Raw genomic sequence first — 26,515 nt, 5'->3', positions numbered from 1 at the left:
ACACATGCAAATGCTTTAGCCAGACGTAAAAACTGCATATTTACAGAAGCTATCCCTTTGGAGGGCCACTTTCTTGGTTTCTCTGTTCTCACTTCTAGCTACACCATTGCTGCAGCAGCTCCAACTGCCATGCTGCTAGAAGTGGCTCTTCATTGCAGCCTTATAACCTTTCTTCTGTCCCAACTTCTTCAGACTGGCCACGGAGGCTTCAGTGGGATGTGCTCCCTTCCTTCAGAACCAGCAGAATCATGAAGTCCCAGATGTCAGGCATGTGCTCAGCAGAGATGTGAGAAACTGAAGGTAGAAGGTTCTTGTCCCACTACCTCAGGACAGCTGGGAAAAGCCCCAAAGAAGCCAGACCTGGCTAAGAAACTTCTCAACTGACTGAGTTCTTTACATGGGTAATCAGGGGATCCTAGATTATCAGTGTGCTAATAGAAAATTTTATTAAGAATTTAAACAGATCTGGTAGAGAAAAGGGGCCTTCCCTTTTGAGTATAACCTCCAACTCATTTCTTCAAATTTAACTCAAATGTGACAGTTCAATTACATTCATAAAACTTGTTTAATATTTTAAATACATACCATGCATACACATACATAGGCATATGCAAAATAGTTTCTTCATATGAAGACCCAATTCAGGCATGTCTGTTGCTATTACATGATGGAATATTTAGCCAGTCAATGGTTATTGGAAATTTATTCCATTTCCCTTTTTCACTACTATGAACAGCATGGTTATGAATATATGTGAATTCGGGGATGGCATTTAGCAGGACTGCTGCTGAGAGTCACATCCAGGGTTTCCTAGTGGCAGACTGCCATGTCACTTAAGAGCTTAGGGTATATCTGTAGCTCATGATACTACTATATTCTTCTGATATTTCTGTGATTCAGTAACCTATTGATTCAACAAAGACATACTAAGCATCTTCTCTAGGCTTTGCTCTAAAAAATACCAAGGTAAATATACAGAATGTGTTCTCTGCTCCTTAGGAGCTGACAACCAAATTTTGTGACTTCTTACACGTGTCTCAAGAAGGAAAAGCCATTGGTATATGATGATTCCTGCATGAGTGAATACACTTGAATTTTAATGTTACATTCAACTCAAATTTATGAGGCAACTTTTAAATGTTAAGTTCTGTGTTGTGAATGAAAGATATAAGAAAAAAGCCCAAATAAGTTTGCCATTGTTAGGCACTCATAGTCTAGCAGTAACAATAATAGTTAAGCAAATACTTATAGGTAGCTCAAGCAAGTTACGTATAAAGGACAGTGGCGAGGCTGCTGAAAGGGTTCTATTTGATCTGGGCACTGGAGGATGCAACAAACGAGATGATGGACAGGAGGTAATGCTGTTGATTGGGTTCATGTCATTTCTGGCAAAGAATGGTAGTGGCAAGAGTTGGGAGCTACAAGGTGTTATGTCCCTCAGGGAATGAAAGGCAATTTGGTGATGCGAGACCTTCAAGGAAGGTCTCCCGACATGCATTTTGAGTTTCTAGAGCCCCTGAGATCAAAAGCCCCCGCCCTTACCTGCTGGGCCATGGCTCGGATGCGCCAGTACTCGGCCTCGGCACTTGGGGAGGAGGACGGGGCCGCCACTCGCACCTGGCAGCCTTCCCCGCTGAAGCTCTCCGTGCCGCTGTGGAAGCAGCCCAGCAGGTCCTGGGGAGAAACAGCAGATGCTCACTGAATGCATCCTGGTTCATGGGCCGGGCTCAGTCTTGGATCTGAGATCGTCACTGTGTCTGAGACAAAAGTACTGACCCAGCAACTTCTTTCTCACTCTCTGCAAGATCTAAAGTGAGACTGCCTGCTCAGAGGAGGCAGAACCCATGTGCCCAACATGGTAAGGGATCAGGAGCTAAAGATGGTTAGAACTGTGCCAGCGAGGGCTTCCTCCCAGTGATGTACCTTCACTGGCTTGAGTGTGGCAGAGAACGCATCTTGCAGGGCACAGCAGGCAAGCCTCCACATCTCCTCAGTGAACACAGGGCCCGCTGTCACAAGGACGTATCTGCCAAAAGAAACAAGTAAAGGAGTTTTTGTTGTTGTTGTTGTTGTTTTCAGACGGAGTTTTGCTCTTGTTGCCCAGGCTGGAGTGCACTGGCATGATCTTGGCTCACTGCAACCTCCATCTCCCGGGTTCAAGCAATTCTCCTGCCTCAGCCTCCCGAGTAGCTGGGATTACAGGCATGCGCCTCCATGCCTGGCTAATTTTGTATTTTTAGTAGAGATGGGGTTTCTCCTGTTGGTCAGGCTGGCCTCGAACTCCCAACCTCAGGTGATCTACCCACCTCGGCCTCCCAAAGTGCTGATATTATAGGTGTGGGACACTGCGCCCGGCCACAAAGGACAAAGGAGTCTTGAATTCCATTTTGTTGCCACAAAATTTAGGCCATATGGGCTTATGCATAGGTTTATTCTGCAGCTCCCTGCCAAGTCTCCTTGTCTCTCAACCATCCAGTATTCCACTGTCAAAATACTACTTCCTAAACCATTTTAATATAGAAATATCAACGGATCCCCTCTACAAATAGGCCAATCATTAAACGTAGACTTGTATGCAAGACTGCATATATTCTGCAGTGATTTTTGGATTCTAGTTCCATTTTCCATCACTCCTCTACAAGCAAAACCAAACCCCAAACTCTTATCTCAATGCTATTTTGTTCTTCTGCTTGGAAAGTCCCCACCTCCCCCATGCCTGTCCACCTTGGAGGATGTGACCAGTGTCACTGCTACAACGAGGTCCTTGCTTCACTGTCACCATTTTTCATGTGACCTGCTCTCCCATGTGCCTGGCTTATTTCACTTAGCATAATAACCTCCAGTTCCCTCTATGTTGTTGTAAATGACAGAATCCCTTTTTTTTTTTTTTTTTTTTTTCTTGTTTTGAGACTGAATCTCGCTCTGTTGCCCAGGCTGGAGTGCAGTGGTGCCATCTCGTCTTACTGCAACCTCTGCCTCCCGGGTTCAAGCAATTCTCCTGCCTCAGCCTCCTGAGTAGCTGGGACTACAGGCGCCCGCCACCACACCTGGCTAATTTTTGTATTTTTAGTAGAGACAGGGTTTCATCATATTGGCCAGGCTAGTCTCGAACTCCTGACCTTGTGATCTGCCTGCCTCGGCCTCCCAAAGTGCTGAGAATCCCATTATTTTTTATGGCTGAATAGTACTCCATTTTGTGTATGTACCACATTTCCTTTATGCATTCATCTGTTGATGGACACTGATACAGTTTGGCTGTGTCCCTACCCAAATCTCATCTTGAATTCCCATGTGTTGTGGGAGGGACCCAGTGAGAGGTAACTGAATCATCGGGCCGGGTCTTTCCCATGCTGTTATAGTGAATAAGTCTCATGAGATCTGATGGTTATAATGAGTTCTCCTTGAGCCAGTCGTATAGTTGCAGTCCAAGTCTGAAAGCCTGAGAACGGGGAGATGTAAGTACAGTTCAGGGGCAGGAGAAGATTGATGTTCCAGCTCAAACAGTCAGGCAGGCAAAGTACCCTCTTACTTGGCCTTTTTGTTCTATTCAGGTCTTCAACTGATTGGATGAGGCCCACCCACATTAGGGAGGGCCATCTGCTGTGCTATCTCCACCAATTCAAATGTTCTTCTCATCCAGAAACACCCCCAGAGACACACCCACAATAATGTTTGGCCAAATGTCTGGGTACCCTGTGGCCCTGAGCAAGCTCTCTCTTTGCCTGCCACCATCCATTAAGATGTGACTTGCTCCTCCTTGCCTTCCGCCATGATTGTGAGGCCTCCCCAGCCACGTGGAACTGTAAGTCCATTAAAGCTCTTTTTCTTCCCAGTCTTGGGTGTGTCTTTATCAGCAGCATGAAAATGGACTAATATTGATACTTACTAGGTTGCTTCCAAATTTTGACTATTGTGAACATGGGAGTACAGCTATCTCTTTGATATAATTATTTTCCTTCTTTGGAGTATATACCCAGCAATGGGATTGCTGATTGTATGATACCTCTATTTTTAGTTTGAAGAGCCTCCAAACTGTTCTCCATAGTGGTTGTACTAATTTACATTCCCACCAACAGTGTACGAGGGTTCCCTTTTCTCCACATCCTCTCCAGCATTTGTTATTACCTGTCTTTTGGATAAGCTATTTTAGCTGGGATGAGATGACATCTCATTGTACATTCAATTTGCGTTTCTCTTATGATCACTGATGCTGAGCACCTTTTCATATACCTGTTTGCCTTCTGTATGTCTTTGAGAAACTGAACCAGAATACTTTGTATAATGTCTTATACAATACACATCTGCTGACTGAACACTGAAATGAAGAATTATTAGCACATAGTCATTTTTAATTACAAAAGTCTACTTACAGAAAGCAATCCAAAAAGTCGATTCCTACCACAAAGACAATTTAATTTCTTTAGATTTTTAAATAAAAACTCCAGCTTTGTGGAGAGTCAGGAAAGCGTTTCCTCACCTAATACAGGAGCAGCCCACTCTGGAGATGGTTTCAGTGGGCTTGGCCACACAGGCGACCAGCAACTCAAAGAGATCCTTCAGCATGGTATTGATCATGCTCTCGTACCTGATATCTATGGGAAACAGCAAAATCACAGTTTCAGGCAGCTCTAGTTTAAAGGGATAGATTGAAATGGCCATCTACAGCAACAGAGGAAATTCTGAATGATAAGCAAATATCTGGGAAAAAGAAATAGAACAATGAGAAAAATGGCCATATCCTCCTCCTGCCCCCCCCAAAACCCAGTAAAACAATAATTTTCTTGGATTTTTACCCAATTTCAGCATGTTTCATCCACTTCTACAGAAATAAAAATGAAATATGCAGTTCACTTTTATGTGTTGCAGTATCACAGTCTCACACTGTGCAAAGCAATGACCCAGCCAGGAACATGTGGCTACCCTTAGGGATATGGTTACCAGTTACCACCTACATGTGGAAAAACTCACTTGTTTTCTTTCACAATTGGTGTTCTTTTTTGGCAGGGTAAATTGTCCTTGCTAAACTTAATAGAGACACAGTTTCTTTTATTAGCTTTGTTAGTCTCCCCTGGGGTCAACATCCTCCTTAGTTTCTCTGTCCTCTCCAGCAAGGGAACCTCTTCCCTTACACCATGATATGCCAGTCCTTCGAGTTATAAGCTCTGTGGGTAGCAGCAATGTTTCTTCTGCTCCCGGACACCCACATCTTCACACATGTGGCTCCACTGGGACCACAGTGAACACATCCCCTGCCTCTAGGTCCCTCTCCATCTGCTGACTTCAGCATACTGTCCCTCCCACACTTTCACAGCCTTTACAAAGTGCCATCAATATTAAGAAATTTCTCTTCATCCCTAGCCTGTTAAGCTACTTCTTGCCCACAATGGAAGCCTTTTCTAAAACCCTGCCTCCTCCATTTAGCCTCCCCAGATGAAGCAGGGTGACAGGATATACCCGCTACCCCCCCCACAGGCTATGGGGATATTGCTTCTTTTTTTTTTTTTATTATATACTTGAATTTGCCTCCCTTCTCCTAATGCACAGGTACCCCAGACCTCTTATTAGGTATTTTATTTTCTACCACACATATATTTTGAGCATTCGGTTTGAAAATTTTGTAGAAGACACATGGGTATGAATTTTCTCTTTGAAAATCTATTAGAAGGCTGGCACTGACCATGTTGTTCTATTTTAATAATTCCCAGGACAAAAACCCTGCATTCGTATTTGCATTAGGTATTTACTACACCGTTTTAGCTGACGGTGCTGTCTACCAAAGAAATACCCAGAATGAACTGCTCTGGCACTTCAGATACCTGAATGTAGAAAGCTTTGAATGTGCTCCACCACCAGCTCACAGGACAGACCAATAGCGTGCTTGAAATTGGCAGAGGCCATATCCCAGTAGGAATGGTCTTTATGGCTCCGGCGGAGCCAAACGGACATCACAGGAAGGAGGAGGTGAACCACTGCATAGATACCAAACCCTGGTCCTGAAAAAGAAAAGTCAGCGTAGCAACAACCTGTAATAAAAGGGAAGCTCTTTGCCTCCACCTGGCATTGTTGATCTCTTTGGAAGGATCCCTACATTTGCTGAGAAAGTGCAGGGAAAAATAATTTACTGCTGATGGGGGAATATATGGTCTTCAGTGGCATTTTTCCTTTTTTTTTCTGCGGGGTTTTAGTTATGTGAGCAATATGTGAATATACTCCTAAAACATTCAAATATTGCTGGTAAAGCTAAAATATCACCTGCTCAACTCCTAGGACCTAAATGTAAACACACAAATACACATGTGTGTATAAGAAAATACCCTTTGAAATCATACATTTATGAAATCTAACTACATGGGGAAATATTTTATATAAAGGAGATAATGTAAACTTCGGTCTGCATACTCTTTTTTTTTTTTAACTTAACAATAGTGCTAGAGCTGGTCACAGTAGTGTACACCTGTAATCTCACCTACTCTGCAGGCTGAGGCGTGAGGATTGCTTAATTAAGCCCAGTAGTTTAAGACTAGCTTGGGCGACATTGTGAAATCCCTTCTCAAAAAAAAAAAAAAAAAAAAAAATTAGCTGGGCATTGTGGAGTGCTGGTAGCCTCGGCAACTTGGGAGACTGAGGTGGAAGGATCGCTTGAGCCCAGGAATTTCAGACTGCAGTGAGCTATGATCACATCACTTGCTCCAGCCTGGCAAGACCTCCATTTCACAGAAAACCCCAAAAGTGTTAGAGATTATTCTTTGTCAGCAAATTTGGATATTCCTCATTTTTATTGCCACATACTAATTCTATTGTATTTACCTACAGCAGTTTACTTATCCATTTCCTTACTGATGAATATTTAAGGTGTTTCTAATTTTTTTGTTTTATAGACTATGCTATAATGAAAATCATTGTGCTTCTTTGTTCAACATTGTGGAAATGTTGATGAGTTTTTGAAGTTATGATTACAAAAGCAAAGCATCCATTTTATAATAAACATGGAAATTACATGAGAATACAAAAGAAAAAACTCATCTAGAGATAATCACATTTTGATGTATTTCCTTTTAGGACTTTTTGAATGCATGTGTGTTTGTATTTATAATTGCATAAAATTTCATATAGTTGAGATTGCACTCCATAGTATGTGCATTTTAACATAATGCTTTGTAAGTAATTATTCACGTCATTAAATATTATTCACAAATATTAATTTTAGCACCTGCAGAATATTTACATGCTTTTACCACAGTTAACTGCTTCCCATTTAGGGTGTTCATAATTTTTGGTATTCAAGATGTTTCAGCAAACATCTTATATATACAATTTTGTCTTTATTGTTGATAATTTCCTTAGATGACAGGCTCCTAGGAACAAAAGTGGATTAAATGCTCTTCACACACATTTAGTGGCAATCAATGTGAAAGCAGAAAATGGTACTGATGAGTAAAACAGATTTAGAAATAGTGGTTTGCAATTCTATAAAATACCTATTTATTCTTTGATGGAAGGCTTTTAACTTTTTAACATGTGGCAGTATCTATGGTGTTTTTAAAAAAATAATATAAACTTTGCTATAGATTTTGAAACGGTATCAATTATCAAGTCTTCATTATAATGAGTACAGACCTCCTCTTAGTAAGAAAGTGGCTTCATTTAGGGTCTGATTGTTAGTAAAATACTTAAATTTCTATTTAAAAAGTTCTTTGATCTTGAGAAATTGGGATGTATAAATGTATATACTAAAATTGATTAATTCACAACAAGAAATAAATTCCTAAAAGTCATTCTTTTCTCATACTCTCAGGGTCCTTGTACTAGGCAAGGACTAAATGTCTTTTTCCAAATCTAATCACCTATGACCCTTACACAAACGGGGTGTTGCTGCCTTAATACCGCATATAGCTGAAAGTGGTTTATATTACTGGAAGACCCAGTAAGCCCAACCAACAGCCCAAGGGCCAAGAGCATGTGACTGTGAGATCCTGCCACAAAGGCAGGCTGTGACCATGGAAACAGCAAAGCCAAATGGCTCTTGGAGACGCTGATACCATAGCCTTGGTCTCATTAATGTGGAGCTCCTACACATCCAACTAACTGGCCACCACACGATACTTATAACCAGACTTCTAGGAAGACATGTAAACAATACACAGGCCATATCTTAAGCATCACTACCATTCAACAAACATTTATTGAGCACCTCTTACGTGTGAGCTTTGTACTAAGTCTAGGAAACAGTGAAAACAGGCAGACACCTGCAGAAATACCTTCTTGAAAAGAGTTACATGTATGACCACTCCCCCAAAAGACGGACACAGAAATATTTACCTGGTGTTTTCGTCACATCTCTCAACAGCTCAAAGAGTAAATCCAAAGTTGGTGGTTGGTGCTGCCGTGGACAATTGGACACAGCCGCTGTCAGCTGCTCCAGCAGGATTATCCAGACTTCTATCAGACCTGGAAACCAAAAAGCAGACCTGAATGAAATCCAGTTAGACACAATGAATAATCATCCCAAGATCCAATTAAACATTGTATGTAAACTGCCAAGTGCTATACAGACGTGAGCCATCACCCAGCGTTGTTAGCCTTCGGTGGCCATAGACATGAACAGATGATGATTTATGTGGTCTGACAAAGTCAAGGGGAAAAATACTGCTCACATTTCCTCCTCCTTCCCCTTTAATGAAAAGGTGATAGGTTAAGGAAATTCTACCATGTTGAAATGGCTGTCAGGTTTCCTGGGAGCTGATGATACCAAATAAGCTATCCATCCAGTTCTATCACCTTCATCTATCTTTTTTTTAAAAAATGATTTTATTGTGGTAAATATATAGAACAGAAAAAGCCATTTTAGCCATTTCTACGAGTACAATTCAGAGGTATTCATGACAACAATGTTGTGTGACTATCACTACTGTTTCCAAGACGTTTTCATCTCAAACAGAAACCCTGGAGCTATTAAACAGTTACTCTCCTTACTTCCTCACTCCAGTCCCTGGTACCTCTAATGTACTATAAATTATGATTGATTTTGAGGTGTGATAGTGGTGTCATGTTTATGTTTGTTATCTTTAAAGAACACACACTGAAACATCTACAGATGAAATGCTATGTTGAGGATTTGCCTTAACCTATGGAGAAAGAGGAAGAGAGAGCAAAGATATACATGATCCAAGATTAGCCATAAATTGATAGTAGTTGAAGCTAGGTGATAAGTCTGTTATATTATTCTGTTTAGTTCTGTATATTCTACATATGTATATCTGTATATGTATATATTTTGTATATTCAAAATATACAAGTTTTGTATATGTTTGAAATTTCTATAAGAGGAAAAATGTAATTATTTTCCTTTGAAAACCAGCGGAATAATATCTGATAATGCATCAATGTTGAGGATTAATTTTTTAAAACTAAAGCTATTACTGATTTTTGTTCTGATTTACTATGTCTACATAATGATAACTTTAAAGTCCTAGTTACATTGATTATGTAGAAAACTTAGATAGGTGCTGGATGGAACTGTATCCCTTAGAAGATGGGGTTCCTAGAAAAAAAAAATCAAAGATTTGCACAAATGGGAAAGAGAATGCTCGACGTTACATACCCAACCGTTTACAACTGTTTAAAAGAATGTATTATAGATAAACAACATTAGCTTCTGCTTATAATTATCTGGGTTTGAGGTTTAAAATGCTAAGTAAAAATTGTTCTTATCTAATCATTAAACTGAAACCTCTATTAGATAATATCTAGCCAACTTTCAATACTTTAATTGTTCTCTATATTAGATATTCTTTCCTGTAATTATTCCTCACAACTAATCTGAACTTGTAAGAATTTTTTTTTTTTTTTTTTTTTTGAGATGCAATCTCGCTTTGTCACCCAGTCTAGAGTGCAGTGGCGCAATCTCTGCTCACTGCAACCTCCACCTCCCGGGTTCAAGCGATTCTCTGCTTCAGCCTCCCAAGTAGCTGGGATTACAGGCGCCCCCCCCACCACGCTTGACTAATTTTTGTATTTTTAGTAGATACTGGGTTTCACCATGTTGGCCAGGCTGGTCTTGAACTCCTGACCTCGTGATCCACCCGCCTCGGCCTCCCAAAGTGTTGGGATTACAGGCGTGAGCCACCGCGCCTGGCCTGAACTTGTGAGACTTTGTTGTTTATCATCTCCATCGAAAATTTTAAATCTCCTAGCCACCCCCACAAAATTTGTAACAGCAAAATAAAACAAAAAACCTTCCCCTCAAAAGTCCTTTTATAAAAGAGTTTGAAATAACCTATACCCAGAAGTTAGACCTATTTGAGGGTATGATATCCAATTCTAGATGTAGAACAGGACAGGGTCTTCTGAGACAGAAGACAGAAGGCGTGAGCATGAGTTAATCTATCTGAAAATGATCCACAGTTACTAGTTTGAACTCTGATTCCACAGGAGATCACATGGGACCTAATTTGAAACAAATTCTTTAAAATCATTGCTTTGATGAGCCTTCAGCTTCAACAGTCACAAATAGAGTCTCTCTTTAGTAATGGCTTAATTTCCCCAGTCTCTAACCAAATAGTCCTGTAAGAAGTAATTATATAATGATTTGTTTTCTAAAAGATACTAAAAGACAATTATCAGCCAATTTAAGTACTTAGGCACCAATGGAACTTCATTCCAATTTGCTAAAGTCAAGAGAATTGAGAGTTAGAAACTACTTAAGTGGAATCTGCAAATTTGCAGTAGTTTTAGACAGAGGAATCCATTTTAAAAGGATGGGTATAGAGGCATCCATTGTAAAGTGATGTTTTTGGAAAGTCCATGGAAACTTTAAGCAGACTTATTGTGATAGAATTATAAAAAATAACTACAAAAATAGATGCTCATTCTTATGATCTATGCTATGGTTTGAATATTTCCCCCGAAGTTCACATGTTCATGGCAAGTGCAGTAAAAGATGATTCTGGAGTCTTACAATTTAATGTCTGCTCTGTTGTGTTTTTGGGCTCACCTGGGGCATGTTGCTCCTGTCTTGCCTATTTCTCCCCCTTTAGAACGTGAATGTCTATCCTATGCCTTCCTACCATTGTATTTTGGAAGCATGCAATTTGTTAATTTCACAGGCCCACAGCTGGAGAGGAATTTGCTTTGGAATGAATCATGCCTTTGGTCTCAACTGTACCTGATTTAGATGAGACTCTTGAGTTGGTGCTGAAACAAGTTAAGGCTTTGGGACTATTGGGATGGCATTAATGTATTCCGCATGTGAGAAGAACCTCAATTTTGGGGGCCAGAGTGGAATGCTATGGTTTGAATGTGTCCCCCAACATTCATGTGTTGGAAACTTTATCCATAATGCAACAGTGTTAACAGGTGGGACCTTTAAGAGGTGATTAGGTCATGAGGGCTCTGTCCTCATGAATGGATTAATATTGTTATCATGAACGTGAGTTAGTATCTTGGGAGTGGGTTCCTGATCAAAGCATGAGTTTGGTCCCCCTGCCTCTCCCCACCACCCTGAACTCCTTGAGTGCTCTCTTGCCCTTCCTCTTGGGATGATACAGCAAGAGGGCCCTCATCAGAGGCAAGCCCCTCAACTTTTGGCTTCTCAGCCTCCAGAACTGTAAGAAATAAATCTGCTATTTATCACTCTCAAGTATTCTCTTATAGCAGCACAAAATGGACTAAGACAATTCCCAGAAGCTTAAGGTACTTCATTTATAACTTAAGCTTCTGGGAATATGAACACAGCAAATAACCTAGTTTAGTCCAATCAATTAACTTACCAGTGTCATCATCAAAATCAGACAGGACTGATTCAATTCCATCCTCACTGCTGGCTGACTGTTCCTGAAGTCTTCGAGGCAAGCTGGCAAGTCTCCCACTAAGGAATATTGGCTTCAAGGGCATTTTGTAGATTTTGGCCAATAACTAAATTAAAATAAAAAGACAAACTGCAATTATATGTTGGAAAAAGCTGCATTGTGGGTTTTAAAGAATAATGAAATTATACACTAGTACTAAAAGGAGATGGGAAACTAGACATTGAAAATTTGATTATTCGTGATTTGGATTTATAAAGGTAGCTTACAAGAGGCATCTATCCCATGAAGCAGATGAAATAGCATTCAATGGCAACAAAAAAGTAGAGGGAAAAAGGATCCTATGGATAATTGTTCAGTATCTTAATTACATATGAGTTTTATAGACTTTTATAAACCTACCGAAGGAACCATGAAACATGTCCAGAATTTTTGCCTAAGCGAATAAGTGTTCTGTGGGGATCACTGAGAAGACAGTCCACAGGCAAATGAGATACCAGACTCTGATTTCTCCTTCCCTTGACTCAACCTCTGAAGAAACACAGGGGCAAGAGCAGTTGGAGAAATGAAGGAGGCTGGGACCAGGACGGAGAGAGGAAGGTCTCAGAAGCAGAGCCAGCAGAGTGGCCTGGGTTCTTTAGTCCCCTCTTGGGACTAGCGCCCAGGCACCCGTGAGCTCTCTGTTACTGGGACAGACTTCCAAAGATCCTTATGTCTTAATGAATTAATTAGAATCCTGCCATGCCCACATTGTTCAAGGAACCAGGGCTGTGAGCAAACAGACTAAATTCCTGTCCTGGTGGGTCTCACCAACTACAATCCTTTCTAAAATAATCAAATTCCAGACATAAATGCTACAGGAAAAACGAAACAGGTGGTACTAGAAATAGTGAAGGCTGGGCCTGGTGGGTTATGCCTGTCATCCTAGCACTTTGGGAGGCCGAGGCTGGCGGATCACTTGAGATCTGGAGTTCAAGACCAGCCTGGACAACATGGCGAAACCCCGTCTCTACTAAAGATACAAAAATTAGCTGGGTGTGGTGGCGCATGCCTGTAATCCCAGCTACTCGGGAGGCTGAAGCAGGAGAATCGCTTGAACCTGGGAGGCAGAGGTTGTAGTGAGCTGAGATCATGCCACTGCACACCAGCCTGGGCAACAGAGCAACTCTGCAAACAAACAAACAAACAAACAAAAAAGTGGGGGATCTTGGCAGGAATTGGCAGATCCTTTAGCCCTGTGCTCTGAGGAGGTAACGTTTCAGATTAGATCTGGGAGATAAAGAGTGGCACCTAGAATCTGGGGAGAGAGTCCCAGCAGAGGAAGCAGAGATGGCCCTGCACAGCAGTGAGCAGGTGTATTTCCGGGAGGGCAGAAGCTCAGCGTAGCTATAGCACTGTGAGTAAGAGGGAAGGATGTGAGGGTGGAAAGGGAGCCGGGCAGGGGTCGCGTCATATGGGGCCTGGGGGAGGCAGCTGGATGGAGAAGCCAGGGCCGCATGTCCCTTTTAAAGCCATGGGCTCAATGCTATCACCCAGGAAGAGGTTGTACATAGATCCCCAAAGAGGCCCAGGGACACCACCTGAGAAGACAGGTGAGAAAGTATTGAGAGAGGGGTGTCACTGAAGCTTAGAGACAAACGGCCTCAGGGAGGGGGCATGGTGTCAGGCAGAGGATGGACACAACGATGGTCACTGCTCACTTTGACAAGTGCTGTTTTATTCTCTTTACTAGATTAAAAAAAATTTTTTTTTGAGACAGAGTCTTGCTCTGTCACCCAGGCCGGAGTGCAATGGCATGATCTCAGTTCACTGCAACCTACACCTCCTGGGTTGAAGCAATTCTCCTGCCTCAGCCTCCCCAGTAGCTGAGATTACAGGCGCATGCCACCACGCCTAGCTAGTTTTTGTATTATTAGTAGAGACGGGATTTTACCATGTTGTCCAGGCTGGTCTTGAACTCCTGACCTCAGGTAATCCACCCATCTCTGCTAGATGATCTTGACTGAGCATGTCTTTCTTTTATTAATGTCCCTCTTCACTGCTTGCACCCCTGTCCTCCACTTTTTGGTGCCCTCAGGAAGACTTCCCATGACCTAGTGACCCCTTCCCCTAAAACCTCATGCAAATATAGAGATTCCAGTAGTTCAGGCATCTGAGCGTGAGGGAAAAGTTTCAGAGACCTCAGCATCCAATTGTGGGTTCTAGTATGTTTTCATTATTTTCTTTCCTTCATGGAAAAAGGAGGGACAAAAATGTATACTCCACATCTGCGCCCCAATCTCCTCAGACGGCAAAGTGTCTCTCTCGGGCTTCAGCAAAAGACCCCCCACGCATGTTTTGGGAGCATCTTCCGAGGCAGGTTTCCAGGCCGGGAGCCCAGCTGGACCATTCCCCTACCTGAGAGCAGCGCCTGAGGTAATCCAGGGCCGGGAGGCACAGGTCTGTGGACGGGGCTCCGGGTGCTGGGGCACAGTCTCCAATCTCTTTACAGTCCACCTCCCCTAGGGGCGGCACGGGAGACAGAGACCAACAATGTTACCCTTGCGTGCCCCCCTGTAACAGGAGACCTGTTTACTCACATAGCACTAGTACACCAAATATCTATTAAAAGAGAGTGGGAGAAAAGGAGAAAAATGACTCCAAATTGCACAACCCTGAGGAAAATCCTTTCAGCCATTCTCCCAGCTGCATGTGCACATGTTAAATACAGTTGGGACCATACCTTTCCTATCATTTTGTTGAGATTATATGGTTGGTAACTCACCCTTCCACTAAACAATCAACATTTCCTCTCTCTTCTACCACAGTACTTTCAGTGGCTGGATGGTGTTCCTTTGTACATGGGCACATGGTAAATGACATTTCTGGGACCTGCTGTTGGATGGAGTGACTTTTGATGACAAAGGACAATCCCAGAGACAAGTCCTGGATTGGGCTGGAATGAAGCGCTTCTCTCTCTCCATTTGGAAAAGGATTTCTTTCCCTGCCAGTGCGTGGCACTAAATGCTGATGATAAATGAGGTCTCTGGGAAGAGTCTAAACATCTGGGGTTTAGGGACAGAGACTACCTAATTGCATTTAAATGATTTTTCTATTTTTTGTACATACCTAGAGATTTAACATGTCTGTAGAGCGGTATCTAGGTTTTTCTGTAAGAGTGTAACTGAATTATTATAATTTTTCTTCTCGAATCTATTTCTATACATTTAATCAAATCATTTCATGTACTGTAATTGTTTCTAATTGTCTACAATTGTAAGAGCTAGAACCCTCCCATGTGAGTAAACAGACGTAATTACTAGGCATTAGTTAAAATTCAGAAGCAAAGAGGCATGTTTCTCCTTAAAAAAAACAAAAAACATTTCTTATGTTTTTGAGCAAGGGTTAGCAAATGTTTTTGGCAAAGGGCCAGAGAGTAAATACTTCAGGCTTTGCAGGTCATACTGTCTTTATTGCAACTGCTCAACTCTGCCTGGTAGTATGGAAGCAGCCATCGACAAATGAACATGGCTATGTTTTAATAAAACTGTATTTATAAAAACTGTGGGCCATAGCTTGCCAAATCCTGGTTTAGATGAACACATTTTATAATATAAAAACACAGACCAGGTCAAATTCATGTTGAAATAAGCAGGTGGGAATTAACAATAAATTCATTTCCTATCCACGATTACAGCAGGCGTCCCAAAATTTAGACTGTGGCCGCTGTGTATTTGAACGCATCCAAGTCTATGTGAATGGCACTCCCTGGAGCCAGGCAGGACACAGGCGCCATGACTATACAAGGGGCTCTGCCTTTTCCACTGATCCCAGGCCCCAAACAAATAATTCCACTTTATAATTCACAGAAGAAAACAGAGGCTGTTTTCAGTGTCCTCTATGTGATGGTTTATTTTAGATATCAACCTGGCTGGATTAGGGGAGACCCAGATCACTGATAGAGCATGATTTCTGGGTGTGTCTGTGAGGTTGGTTCTGGAAGAGGCTGGCATTTGAATCAGACTGAGTAAGGGAGCTCCACCCTCACCCAATGCAGGCAGACACCATCTAATCAGCCAAGGCCCAGGAGAACAAAAGGCAGAGAAAAGGAGAATTCTCTGTGTCTCTGTCTCTGGAGCTGGGATATCCTTCTCTTGTCTTAGAACTACAGGTTCTCGAGCCTCTTGCTTTGGATTAAGAGTTACACCATCAGTGCCCCTCATTCTGAGGCCTTTGAACTTGAACTGAGCCATGTTATTGGCTTCCTTGGTTTTCCAGCTTGCAGATGGTCTATCGTGGGACTTCTCAGCCTCCATAATTGTAGGAATGTTCTAAGATTTCCAACCTTAGATTAGTCAATATTATATTAAATAATTGCCCTTATGCAGAAACCTGTTCTCAGTGTCATATGATTAGCAGCTTGAGTTTGATTTCCCAACTTTTTAGCAAAAGTTAAGAATTCCTCCTACCCCAGGCTTAATTAATTATAAAATATATTTTCTAAGTATAGAAGTCCCCCTTCTTGAAAGCCTCGTGTATTTCAGAAACTACCCAGATGATTTTATACTTAATTGAGAAACACCTTAACAAAATATATTCTCACTATACAACATGACCTGCGATAGGAGATTTTTATATAGCACAGGTTTATGTAGGGTGAAATGAAAGGGAAGGACACTTAGTTAAACCAAAAGGTTTAGAAGAAACTTAAAATTTTGAGAGTTTCCATAGAGTGTGATTAGACCTGGAGCCCGAGAACCTTTTACAAAGGGAAAATACAAGGTTGATATTATTCTTTGACAATAAAATTAGTATAAAATAATAAATAAATAGATTAAAATATGCTATAAGATATTCCATGAATACAATGAAAAGTATCAACCTTAGACAAAATTCAAGCTTCTTTCACAGTAAGTTTTTGCTTTTGAGTACACAACACCACCATCTGCTTGTACCCCGGGATGCGTGCTTGTTCCAGACAGTCAGTAGGCCCTGTCTTCAGCCACAGAGCCACCCTGGAAAGGGTCCTCAGCAGTTACAAGGCATGAGGGAACGGTTCTGCTTACCCAGTCCTTTGACAAACTTCATAAGGCACATGATGTAGCTAGTGGCTGCATTAGCAAAGACCTGGATGTTGTCGGTATTGAGAAAAGCTTCAAATACATCAAACACTGGAGCTTGGCCTTTTCCTAAGGGAGGAAGATTATAGAATTGTAAGAAAGTAAGTTTCTGCCCTCGGGTTTGCCAGGGTTGCCCATATTCCCAGCACGTTCCACTGAGACAGATCTTGAGAAAGATCTACTGGGGAGATGCCTGGGTTTTTTATTGGACCATTGGCTTGGCTCCAGCGTGGTGCTCAGCTCTGCCGGCAGGGGAGCAGCTCGGCAGAGAGATGAGGGCTGAGCTGGCCGAGTGCAGAGCTGAGGCAATGTGCTGGTCTAGAGAGCAGGGAACCATGTGGCCTCTGGAATGCTCCTGCACAGGTATTTGTAGATTATCTACAGGGCACAGCAGGGCAGGTTTAGATAGACCTTTGGTGGCATATATGAGTTTCTTTATATCTATGCAGAAAAAGAGCACAGAAGGCCTGAGACCACTTTTCTTTTAGAAAGCTTGCTTGCAAAATTGGCCTTTGGCGGGTGTCTGGGAACTCAGCTCTCAGAGTACTCCCAGGCCACAGTTAACTGATAAGAGTAGTTCACCGTGCCTAGACTGTTCATACAAACCATATGGTTTATGGTGAACACCTGCTTTCCTCTTGGGAGTCTGGGATTTTGGTAATGTGCTAGGCAAAGGGTATGTAAGTGGCCAGTCCCCAGCTAGATCTCTAATGGGCTTCAACGGGCAGAAACATTGCAAACATGTTGCTGTGTTTTCACTGCTGGGCGAAGAATGTCTTCTGTGTGATCCCTCCTGGGAGGGCGAGAGCACAGGGAAGCTGGTGCATAGATTCTTCCAGACTCTGTCTGTGTCATAACCTGTTGTGTCCTTCCTACATTGCTAAAACTTAGTCGCGAGCTGTGTAATAAATCTCAACATAACTATATGCTGCGTCCCATGAGTCTTTCTGGTGGGTTTCTGAGTTTAGGGGTGGTCTTGGGAACCTCTGAGACAACACCCCTGGGCCCTGGGCATGCTTTATGGGTACCCATCCATTTCCAGCAGACCGAATCTCCCTAATTCTGGTTACTCTGTGTTATGATACTTTTCTGCTTCTTACTAGCAAATGGATAACATTTTTCTTTTTGGCTTTAGACATGAACTCAACACAGCAATGTGTAAGTGAAACAACAGAAGTCTCTCAGCCTTATTGTCCAATTGTCAGCAAGAACAGGGCCTGACAATGCTCAGGGCTCTCAGCCTGCTGGCAGAACTCAGGACTCATGTTCCTGCTACACCACATTCTTTCCTGCTGATAAAACATGGCTGACAATCTGTCTTCCCTATTGTTCAATTTTTTTTTTTAATAGCATGAAACTTGGCACAGAGAATTAATGCTGAATAGCAAGAATCATCCAAACATTCTTACCCATGGAGTAGTCACCAACCAGGTACTCCTTCATCTCTGACTTGTTCCCGCCATGCACTGTTTCCAGGGCACTGAACAAGGGTCTCCATCCCGACTGGATCTGCGTGGAACACACTTCAACCAGCTCACCAATGGATGTGACAACCTGGTAGAGGCAAAGCAAGTGGCACTTAAAGCCCTCTCCTTAAAAGGAGCAGAATTTCTGGGAAGGGTGATGTATTTCTCTGTCCCCTATTTTGAAGTTAATTTTAGTGAAAAGGAAAAACCAGAATAGACAAACTCACTCAAAAATCTTCTGAATAATCAGCTGTATTGTATTAATTTGCATTTCACTAATGACTAATGCTGCAAAGCAACTTTTCACATCTTATTAGCCAAATATTTTGTTGTTTTTAAAAATTGGGTTCATGTCTTCTTGTTATTTTCTTTCTTTTCTTTTCTTTTTTTTTGAGTTCCTTATATATTCCCAAGATATAATTTGCAAATATTTTCCCACAGCTTTGGACTTTTTAAAAGTTTTACTTTTTAATGGTGTCTTTTCAAGATTAAAAGTTCTTAATTTTGGTGAAGTCCATTTCATCCATTTTTCTTTTAATGGATCACATCATGACCCATTTTGAATTTTTTTTTAGCATGGTGAGAGGTAAAGGTGTAAGTTTATTTTTATCATATACATTCAAGCACAATTTGCTGAAAACATCCCTTCCCATTATTGAATTGCAATGGTATCTTCATCAAAAATCAATTGATTATAAACAGGATAATTTATTTCTATATTCTTCAGTTCCACTGAACTATAGGTCTGCCTTCAAACCAATACCACACTGTGTTTATTACTGGAATTTTGAAATCAGGTAGTGTAAATTTTCCAAATTTGTTCTTCTTTTTCAAGTTTGTTTTCTCTATTCTGTTCTTTGCAGTTTCATATAAATTTGAGAATCACTTTGAAGATCTCTTCAAAAAGGTCTGCTTGGATTTTAATTGGAATTGTGCTGAATCTATACATCAATTTGGGGAGATTTGCTATTTTAAAAATATTGAGTCTTTCAATCCATGAATATGGTTTATCTCATATTTATCTGAATCTTCTTTAATTTCTCTCAGCAATGTTTTGTAGCTTTTGTGTACAGGTCTTGAGCTTCTTTTGCTAAATTTATTCATAAATATTTTATCATATTTGATGTTATGAATGGAATTGTTCTTATTTATCTTTGGATAATTTATTTCTCACATATATAAATTCAGTTGATTTTAGTATGTTGATCTTGTATGCAGTGACCTTGCTCGACTAGAATTTTTTTGCAAATCCCATATAATGTTCTATATACAACCCTATGTTGTCTGTGAACTAAAACAGCTTTACTTTTCGTTTCAAACCTTGATGTCTTTAATTTCTTTATAAAATGAGCAAAAGTTAATGTTGAGCAGAAATAGAGAAGACAGAAATCCTCATCTTATTACTGATTACAAGAGAAAAACACTGTCTTTCATCATTAAGTGTGATGTTAGATGTACGATTCTCAAAGATGCCCCTTATCTCATGGAGGAAATCCCTCTAATTCCTCTTTTCTTAAAAGGTTTTGTCAAAAATGGGTGATGAATTTTGTTAAATGTTTTGTCTATATCTATTAAGATGATTGTGTGGTTTTAATCTTTTATTCTACTAATTGTTAATTGATTTTGAGCTGTTAAACCACTCTTACATTGCTGGGATAAATTCCATATGCCACAATGTTTAATCTTCTTTATATGTTACTGGATTTATTTGGCTTTTTTTTTTTTTTTTTTTTTTTTTTGAGACAGGGTCTCACTCTATTGTCCAGGCTGGAATGTAGTGGCATGTGATCATGGCTCACTGCAGTCTCAACTTACTGGGTTCAAGGAATCTTCCCACCTCAGCCTCCTAAGCAGCTGGGACTACAGGCATGCATCACCACACCCAGCTATATGTATATATATATATTTTTTTGTAGAGATGGGGGTCTCACTGTGTTGCCTGGCATGGTCTCGAACTCCTAGACTCAAGCAAACCTTCTGCTGTGGCCTCCCAAAATTCTGGGATTACAGGTGTAAGCCACTGTGCCTGGCCAATAATTTTTAAAGGATTTTTTTTTTGGTCTAATTTCATAAAGAATATTGGTCTATAGTTTTCCTTCTTGAGACTTTGGTATCACAGAAACGCAGGCCCCATAAAATGGGTTTGGAGGTGTTCCTTCCTGCTTTATTTTCTGGTAGAGCTTGAGTAGGGGTGATATTATTTCATCCTTAGTTTATAGATCCACCAGTGAAACCAACAGGGCTTGGGTTATTGTGGGAAGGTTTTTTTGTTTTTTAATTTATGAAACTTTGCTTTATTCAATTTGTTAAACAAGAACTGATTTAATTATTGCCCCCATCATAACAGTCATGGAAAACATGTCACCTGTTTGAAAGAACAATACTATTAGTTGCAAAATTTAATTGTAAGGATCAAGCAGAGATTATTGGTCTAACCAATCCACATTGACAGCTTTGAAGTGTTCAGATGCTAGTTTTAAAATAAAAGTGACAAATACTAATCACATTCTCATATTACTGTTCAGGATCTACATGAGCTTGGTTCTGGAAATAGTTCAATACACAAAGGTATGAGAATAACACTGTAATCACTGGTGATCAAACCAAAGGTGTAATTTTACAAATCACTTATAGTAAGAATCAATTCTAACATTTTAAAAGTCTAAATCTACATAAAACTCAAAGCAATATATTTTTCTACTTGAGACCAAAATAAGTTTCCTTTTTCCTATCTAAGCATAATTCTTTAAGATGAATCTGAATTCACGTGATTATACCTTGTCAAACTTTTCCAAAGAATTTTAAGCGCTGCTTTAGAGACAAATTCTTACATTATGTATACATACATTTTTCTTTTACATATTTTTTCTTCAAAGACTAATGACAAGTTTATGAGGTTAATAGGCCTTTAATGTGCAAACATCACCACAATCTAATTTAAAAATAATTTTACTTACCCCCTCAAAAAACGCAGTACCCATTTGTAGTCATTGCCTACTCCACCACCCCACCCTCAGCCTGAGGCAACCACTAATGTACTTTTTGTCACTATAGATTTTCCTATTCTGACATTTCATATAAATGTAGTCATATAACATATGGTCTTTGGTGACTGGCTTTTCTCATTTAATGTAATGTTTTCAAGATTCATCCATGTCGTACATATATCAGTACTTCATTTTTATTGCAGAATAATATTTCATTCTGTGGACATAACCTAATTTAATGTATATATTCATTAGCTGTTGGAATTTGAGTTGTTTCTAACTTTTTGGCTATTATGAATAATGTTATTATGAACATTTGTGTACAGGATTTGTACAGATGTTTTCATTTCTCTTGGGTATATACCCCTTGAGGAACTGTCAGACTGCAAAGCAGCCACACATTTTACCCTCTCACCAGTAGGGCATGAAGGTTCCAATGTCTCCACCTCCTCCCTCACCAACACTTGCTATTATCTTTTTTTTTTTTTTTTGAGACGGAGTCTCACTCTGTCTCCAGGCTGGGGTGCAGTGGCGCGATCTTGGCTCACTGCAACCTCCGCCTCCCAGATTCAAGTGATTCTCCTACCTCAGCTTCCCGAGTAGCTGGGACTACAGGTCTAGTCCTGGGTTCAAGTGATTCTCCTACCTCAGCTTCCTGAGTAGCTGGGACTACAGCATGCGCCACCACACCCAGCTAATTTTTGTAATTTTAGTAGAGACAGGGTTTCACCATGTTAGCCAGGATGGTCTCCATCTCTTGACCTCGTGATCCGCCCGCCTCGGCCTCCCAAAGTGCTGGGATTACAGGAGTGAGCCACTGTGCCTGGCCACTATTATCTATCTTTTCTTTCCTAGTAGATGTGAAATAGTATCTCACGTGGTTTTGATTTACATATTCCTAATGACTAATGATGCTAACCATCCTTTCGTTAGTGCATATTTAATGCCATTATTGACATGGTTCTATTTACATCTGGCATTTGCTATTTGTTTTCTGCATATTTACATATCACATCCTTTTTATTCCTCTGTTCCTCTTTTACTACCTTCTTTTATGTTAAACACATTTTTTTTTGTGATCACTTTCATTCATGTTTATTTTTTAATCTTTTTGTGTTATTCTCTTGGTTGCTGCCCTAGGGATTATAACATGAATCTTCAATTGATCACATTTGTACCTCAATTTAATACTGAGCTAATTCTGGCAAAATACAGCAACTTTGCTTCTATATAGCTCCATTTCCCATCCCTCCTTTCTGCTAATGTTATTTATATTACCTCTTCATGTTTAATAAATCCAGCAATACAGTGTTAGATTTATTGCTTTAAACGTTAGGTTTCTGAAATAAATTAGGAGAAAGAGAAAAATGTACACACTGTTTTATATTTTCCCACTTATGTACCATTTCTTCTTATGCAATAGATTTACCAGTTTGTGTTATTTCTTTCAGCTTAAAGGAATTTAGTATTTCTTGTAGAACAGGTCTACTGGCAAGATATTCTCCAAATTTGTGTTTATCTGAGAATGCTTTTATGTCATCTTCATTTTTGAAGAGTAATCTCTCTAGGATTATTCATTGACAGTTTTTCTTCCAGCACTTTAAATATGTCATTACATTGTCTTCTAGCCTTCATTCTTTCTGAAGAAGTCAGCATTAGTTAATCCTAGCATTAATCCTAGCATTAGTTCCTCTGTAGTAATGTAGTCTTTCTCTTGCAGCTTTTAAGGTTTTGTCATTGTCGTCGAGCATTTTGACTATAATGTGTCTATTGTAGATATCTTTGTGTTGATCTTAATTGGGGTTCCACTATTTCTTTAAATATATTTTCCCATCTGTTTGTCTTTCTCTTTTCTACCTGGGACTCCCATTACAGGTATGTTGGTATGCTTGACATTGTTCTACAAATCTCTGAGGCTTTGTTTATTTTTGGTCAAACTTAGTTTTGTCTGATCTTCAGAATAGATAATCTCTATTAATCTATTTCCATGTTCACTGATCTTTCTTCTGCCATCTCTTTCTGGTAAGCCCGTATAGCTAATTTTCCATTTCAGTTATTGCCCTTTTCAACTCTAAAATTTACATTTTTATAGTTCCCATTTCCATATTTAGAGTCCCTATTTTTGAGTCATTGTCATATTTTCCCTTAATTTTTTAAAAAATATTTAATAGCTACTTTGAAGGCTCTGGCTCCCAAATACATCTGGGCTTACTCTAAGTCAGTTTCTAGTCACTATTTTTTCCTCTGTGTTTCACTGTTTCCTGTTTCTTTGCATCACTCATATTTTTGAGAATTAGACATTTTAGATAATATATTGTAGCAGTGCTGGATTCTAATTTATTCTTGAGGGTTTTTTCCCCCCAGACTAAGGTGCTTGGAATTCCACAGACTAAGTCTGTGGAATCTGTCTCTTCCCATGGCGCTCATGTGTCTGCTCAGTTTTTGTTCTTCATTTTTATTTTTTAGCCTGACTCCCTAGTGTTCATCCCCATGTCTGCATAGCTTAGTAGTCAGCTGATCATGTGGGTGGAAACTGTGCTCAAACATCTTGAGTCTTTAAGGTTCCTACCCTCTGGCAATCAATCTGTGTGAGAAGGTTGGCCAGAATATTCAAAGTTCAGCCAGTTTTTATCTCCCTTTTATTTTCTGATGAGATCTTTACAATCTCCCCTGTACATGCCCACGTTTCAGTCATCCAGGGATGTGTGAACAGACTATCTGGTCCCTCTATGAATCTCTGATATCCAGGATCTTATGTTAGATTTCTTGCTAGTACACTACTCACTGCAAACTTTAGGCAAGCGAGACTGCAGGATTCCCCTGTTCATTTCTCCATGAATTCATCACTTGTAATTGACAAGCCAATGGTCTTCTCCCCACTCTTCTCCATACCAAGTCTGTCCCTGATGGTAGAAAAGCTGATGATTGTCTCAGTCAGCCTCATGCTGGTCAAACTACTATTCTTGCCAATAGAGCTTGGGAGTAAAGGTGATGGCTTCAGTCTTTGGCAAGGAAGTCAGTCTCCCACTATTCTTAACCAAAGTTCTAGCAAACACTGTTTTTAAGAATAAATGCTACTCAATTTGTTGTCTGCTTTTGGTCAATTTCCAGACCTCTCAGATGGTTGCTTTGGACAATTCTGTCCTGTCCTGTTTTATGCTTGATTTTTGCGGGGAAGGTTAACCTAACTTCTTCATGTCACCATAGCCAAAGCTGCCCCTGTCCTTAAGCTTCCTAAACACATTTAAGCATTGTTATTTTAAAATCTGTCTCTGATAACTCTGATATCTGGGTTCCTGTGTGTGTTTATTGTTTGTTTTTTAAACTTTGTTTTCAATTACATGTTATTTCCTAATGAGCCTGGTTATTTTTTATTGAATGCAAACATTGCACCTGCAAATCAAGAAATAATTTTAAGATTATTAATAGAATGATGTAATCTTCTGTCAGAAAGGCACTAGAAATCTCAGATTACCTTAATCTCAAGTCAGGGATTGGGATTATTTGAAGTTGGGTTTATTTTCTCTTATGACTAATCTATTTAAGGTTCACCTTTCTTTCTAAGATGTCCCTTTTGCTTCAAGATCCTGACTCAAGATGCCAGGAAGTTACCAGACTTGGGAGATCCCAGACTGCAATTTTGCTGAGCTTCTCCATCTTTTATTATGTTGGTGCAAAAGTAATTGCGGTTTTTGCTATGATGGCAAAAATCACAATTACTTTTACACCAACCCAATATCTTCCTTTTTTTAAATTAGTAGATTCTATTTTTAGGAAAAACAGCCTCAAATACCAGGAAGACTACTCTGGGTATTCTTTTTCTCCCAGATCTTGGCCTTGTAGTTCTTCACTGCGCTATAGTATGTCAGTGTCTTCGAGTGATTAAAATTTTTTTTATCCAACTTTTTTTTAGTTGTTCCCTGTGAGAAAGTTGATCTGAATTACCTAGTTCACTCTTATTGGTATAAAGTCTTAGGTGTTAACCTATCTAGGTTAACTTATCTTAGATGTTAATGATCTAACGTTTAGGTGTTAACTTCTAGGTGTTAACTATCTAGGAGATAACTATAGGTGTTAACTAGGTGTTAACTTATCTTAAGTGTTAACAATGTAGTCTTTAGGTGTTAACTTATAATTTCAATCCTTTATTTCCTTAAACTTACTAGGCTTTGTGATTTAATATTTTGCATGGAAGATACCAATATTTCAATCCAATTCTTTATAGTTCTAGTTGTACTATCTGTTGTTTTATCAGTTCTCTCCATTGCCTTGTTTTCTTGTGTGTTTTGTGAATTTTTTAAAAACACCGAGAGCTCACGTACTTTGAAACTTTATTTGTGGGATTCTTTTGTAGCCCGAATTGACATGAGTTTCTCTCAGGGGAGTTGTGTTGCTTCCGTATGGTGCCTGTGTATTTTCTCAGATCCTGAGGTGGTGTAATTTCATATACAGATCACATAAAAGGGCTAGGTTGTAATAATAAATCCTGGAGCGCTCTTTTTAAAAAACTTTCCATTAAGAGCCAATGTTAGAAACAAGCTGATAGTATCCTCAGGAAGTTTGTTTTAATTCAACCTTGGCCTGAGTGAACACCAGCTTCGTAAAGTTTGCGTTGAGATTTGTTTTCTGTTTCTGTGCACTCACATCTGGGATGACCAGAACTTCTGCTCCACTTGATAGCAAATTCCCTCGCGGGAAAACCAGCCTAAGGGCTCCGCTTACTTCTCTGGCTTCCCATTGGCACTCAGTTTTGGGGTTTCCTTACTTTCTTGCCAGTGTGTCAAGGTATTTAAAAGAAATGTTTAAACCTCTATTCAACATTTTTGGTGGACTTCAGAGAGAGAGATCCTGTATTTCTAGCCCACCATCGTGTGAAATACGAAGTCTCCAGTTAGTTTCTTTACCTTGCCTTCAGTAGACAGTATGGCAGCAGTTAGGAATATAGGCCAGGTATAAAGAGATACGCCAGCAGATTGCCTAGGTTCAAAGCCCAGCTCCACCAATCACTGATTATGTATCCTTAGTCAAATTGCTTAACTTTTCTGTTTTTTTTTTTAATTGCCTAGGTTCAAATCCCAGCTCCACCAATCACTGATTATGTATCTAGTCAAACAGCTTAACTTTTCTGTTTTTTTTTTTTTTTTTTTTAACGGAGTCTC

The 26,515-nt window shown here is 40.0% G+C and overlaps 1 protein-coding gene across 3 annotated transcripts in view; it reads right to left on the bottom strand.

Annotated features, from left to right (window-relative positions):
* ARFGEF3 (ARFGEF family member 3) overlaps positions 1 to 26,515 on the bottom strand; it is a 175,941-nt gene that overhangs the window by 11,652 nt on the left and 137,774 nt on the right. For all 3 annotated transcript variants that reach the window (XM_518767.7, XM_016956383.4, XM_016956384.4), the window contains 9 exons: positions 18,313 to 18,457; positions 16,850 to 16,972; positions 14,202 to 14,305; positions 11,769 to 11,913; positions 8,320 to 8,448; positions 5,817 to 5,993; positions 4,478 to 4,592; positions 1,924 to 2,026; positions 1,543 to 1,674 (listed from right to left, as the gene is read on the bottom strand). In XM_518767.7, the coding sequence (XP_518767.2) occupies positions 1,543 to 1,674; positions 1,924 to 2,026; positions 4,478 to 4,592; positions 5,817 to 5,993; positions 8,320 to 8,448; positions 11,769 to 11,913; positions 14,202 to 14,305; positions 16,850 to 16,972; positions 18,313 to 18,457 (1,173 nt within the window). The remainder of the gene's footprint in view (positions 1 to 1,542; positions 1,675 to 1,923; positions 2,027 to 4,477; positions 4,593 to 5,816; positions 5,994 to 8,319; positions 8,449 to 11,768; positions 11,914 to 14,201; positions 14,306 to 16,849; positions 16,973 to 18,312; positions 18,458 to 26,515) is intronic.

This window comes from Pan troglodytes, chromosome 5 (assembly GCF_028858775.2).
Source record: "Pan troglodytes isolate AG18354 chromosome 5, NHGRI_mPanTro3-v2.0_pri, whole genome shotgun sequence".
Classification (NCBI taxonomy): Eukaryota; Metazoa; Chordata; class Mammalia; order Primates; family Hominidae; genus Pan; species Pan troglodytes.
The sequence above is the reverse complement of the archived record's forward strand: the minus strand, read 5'-3'. Positions and strand labels throughout refer to the sequence as shown.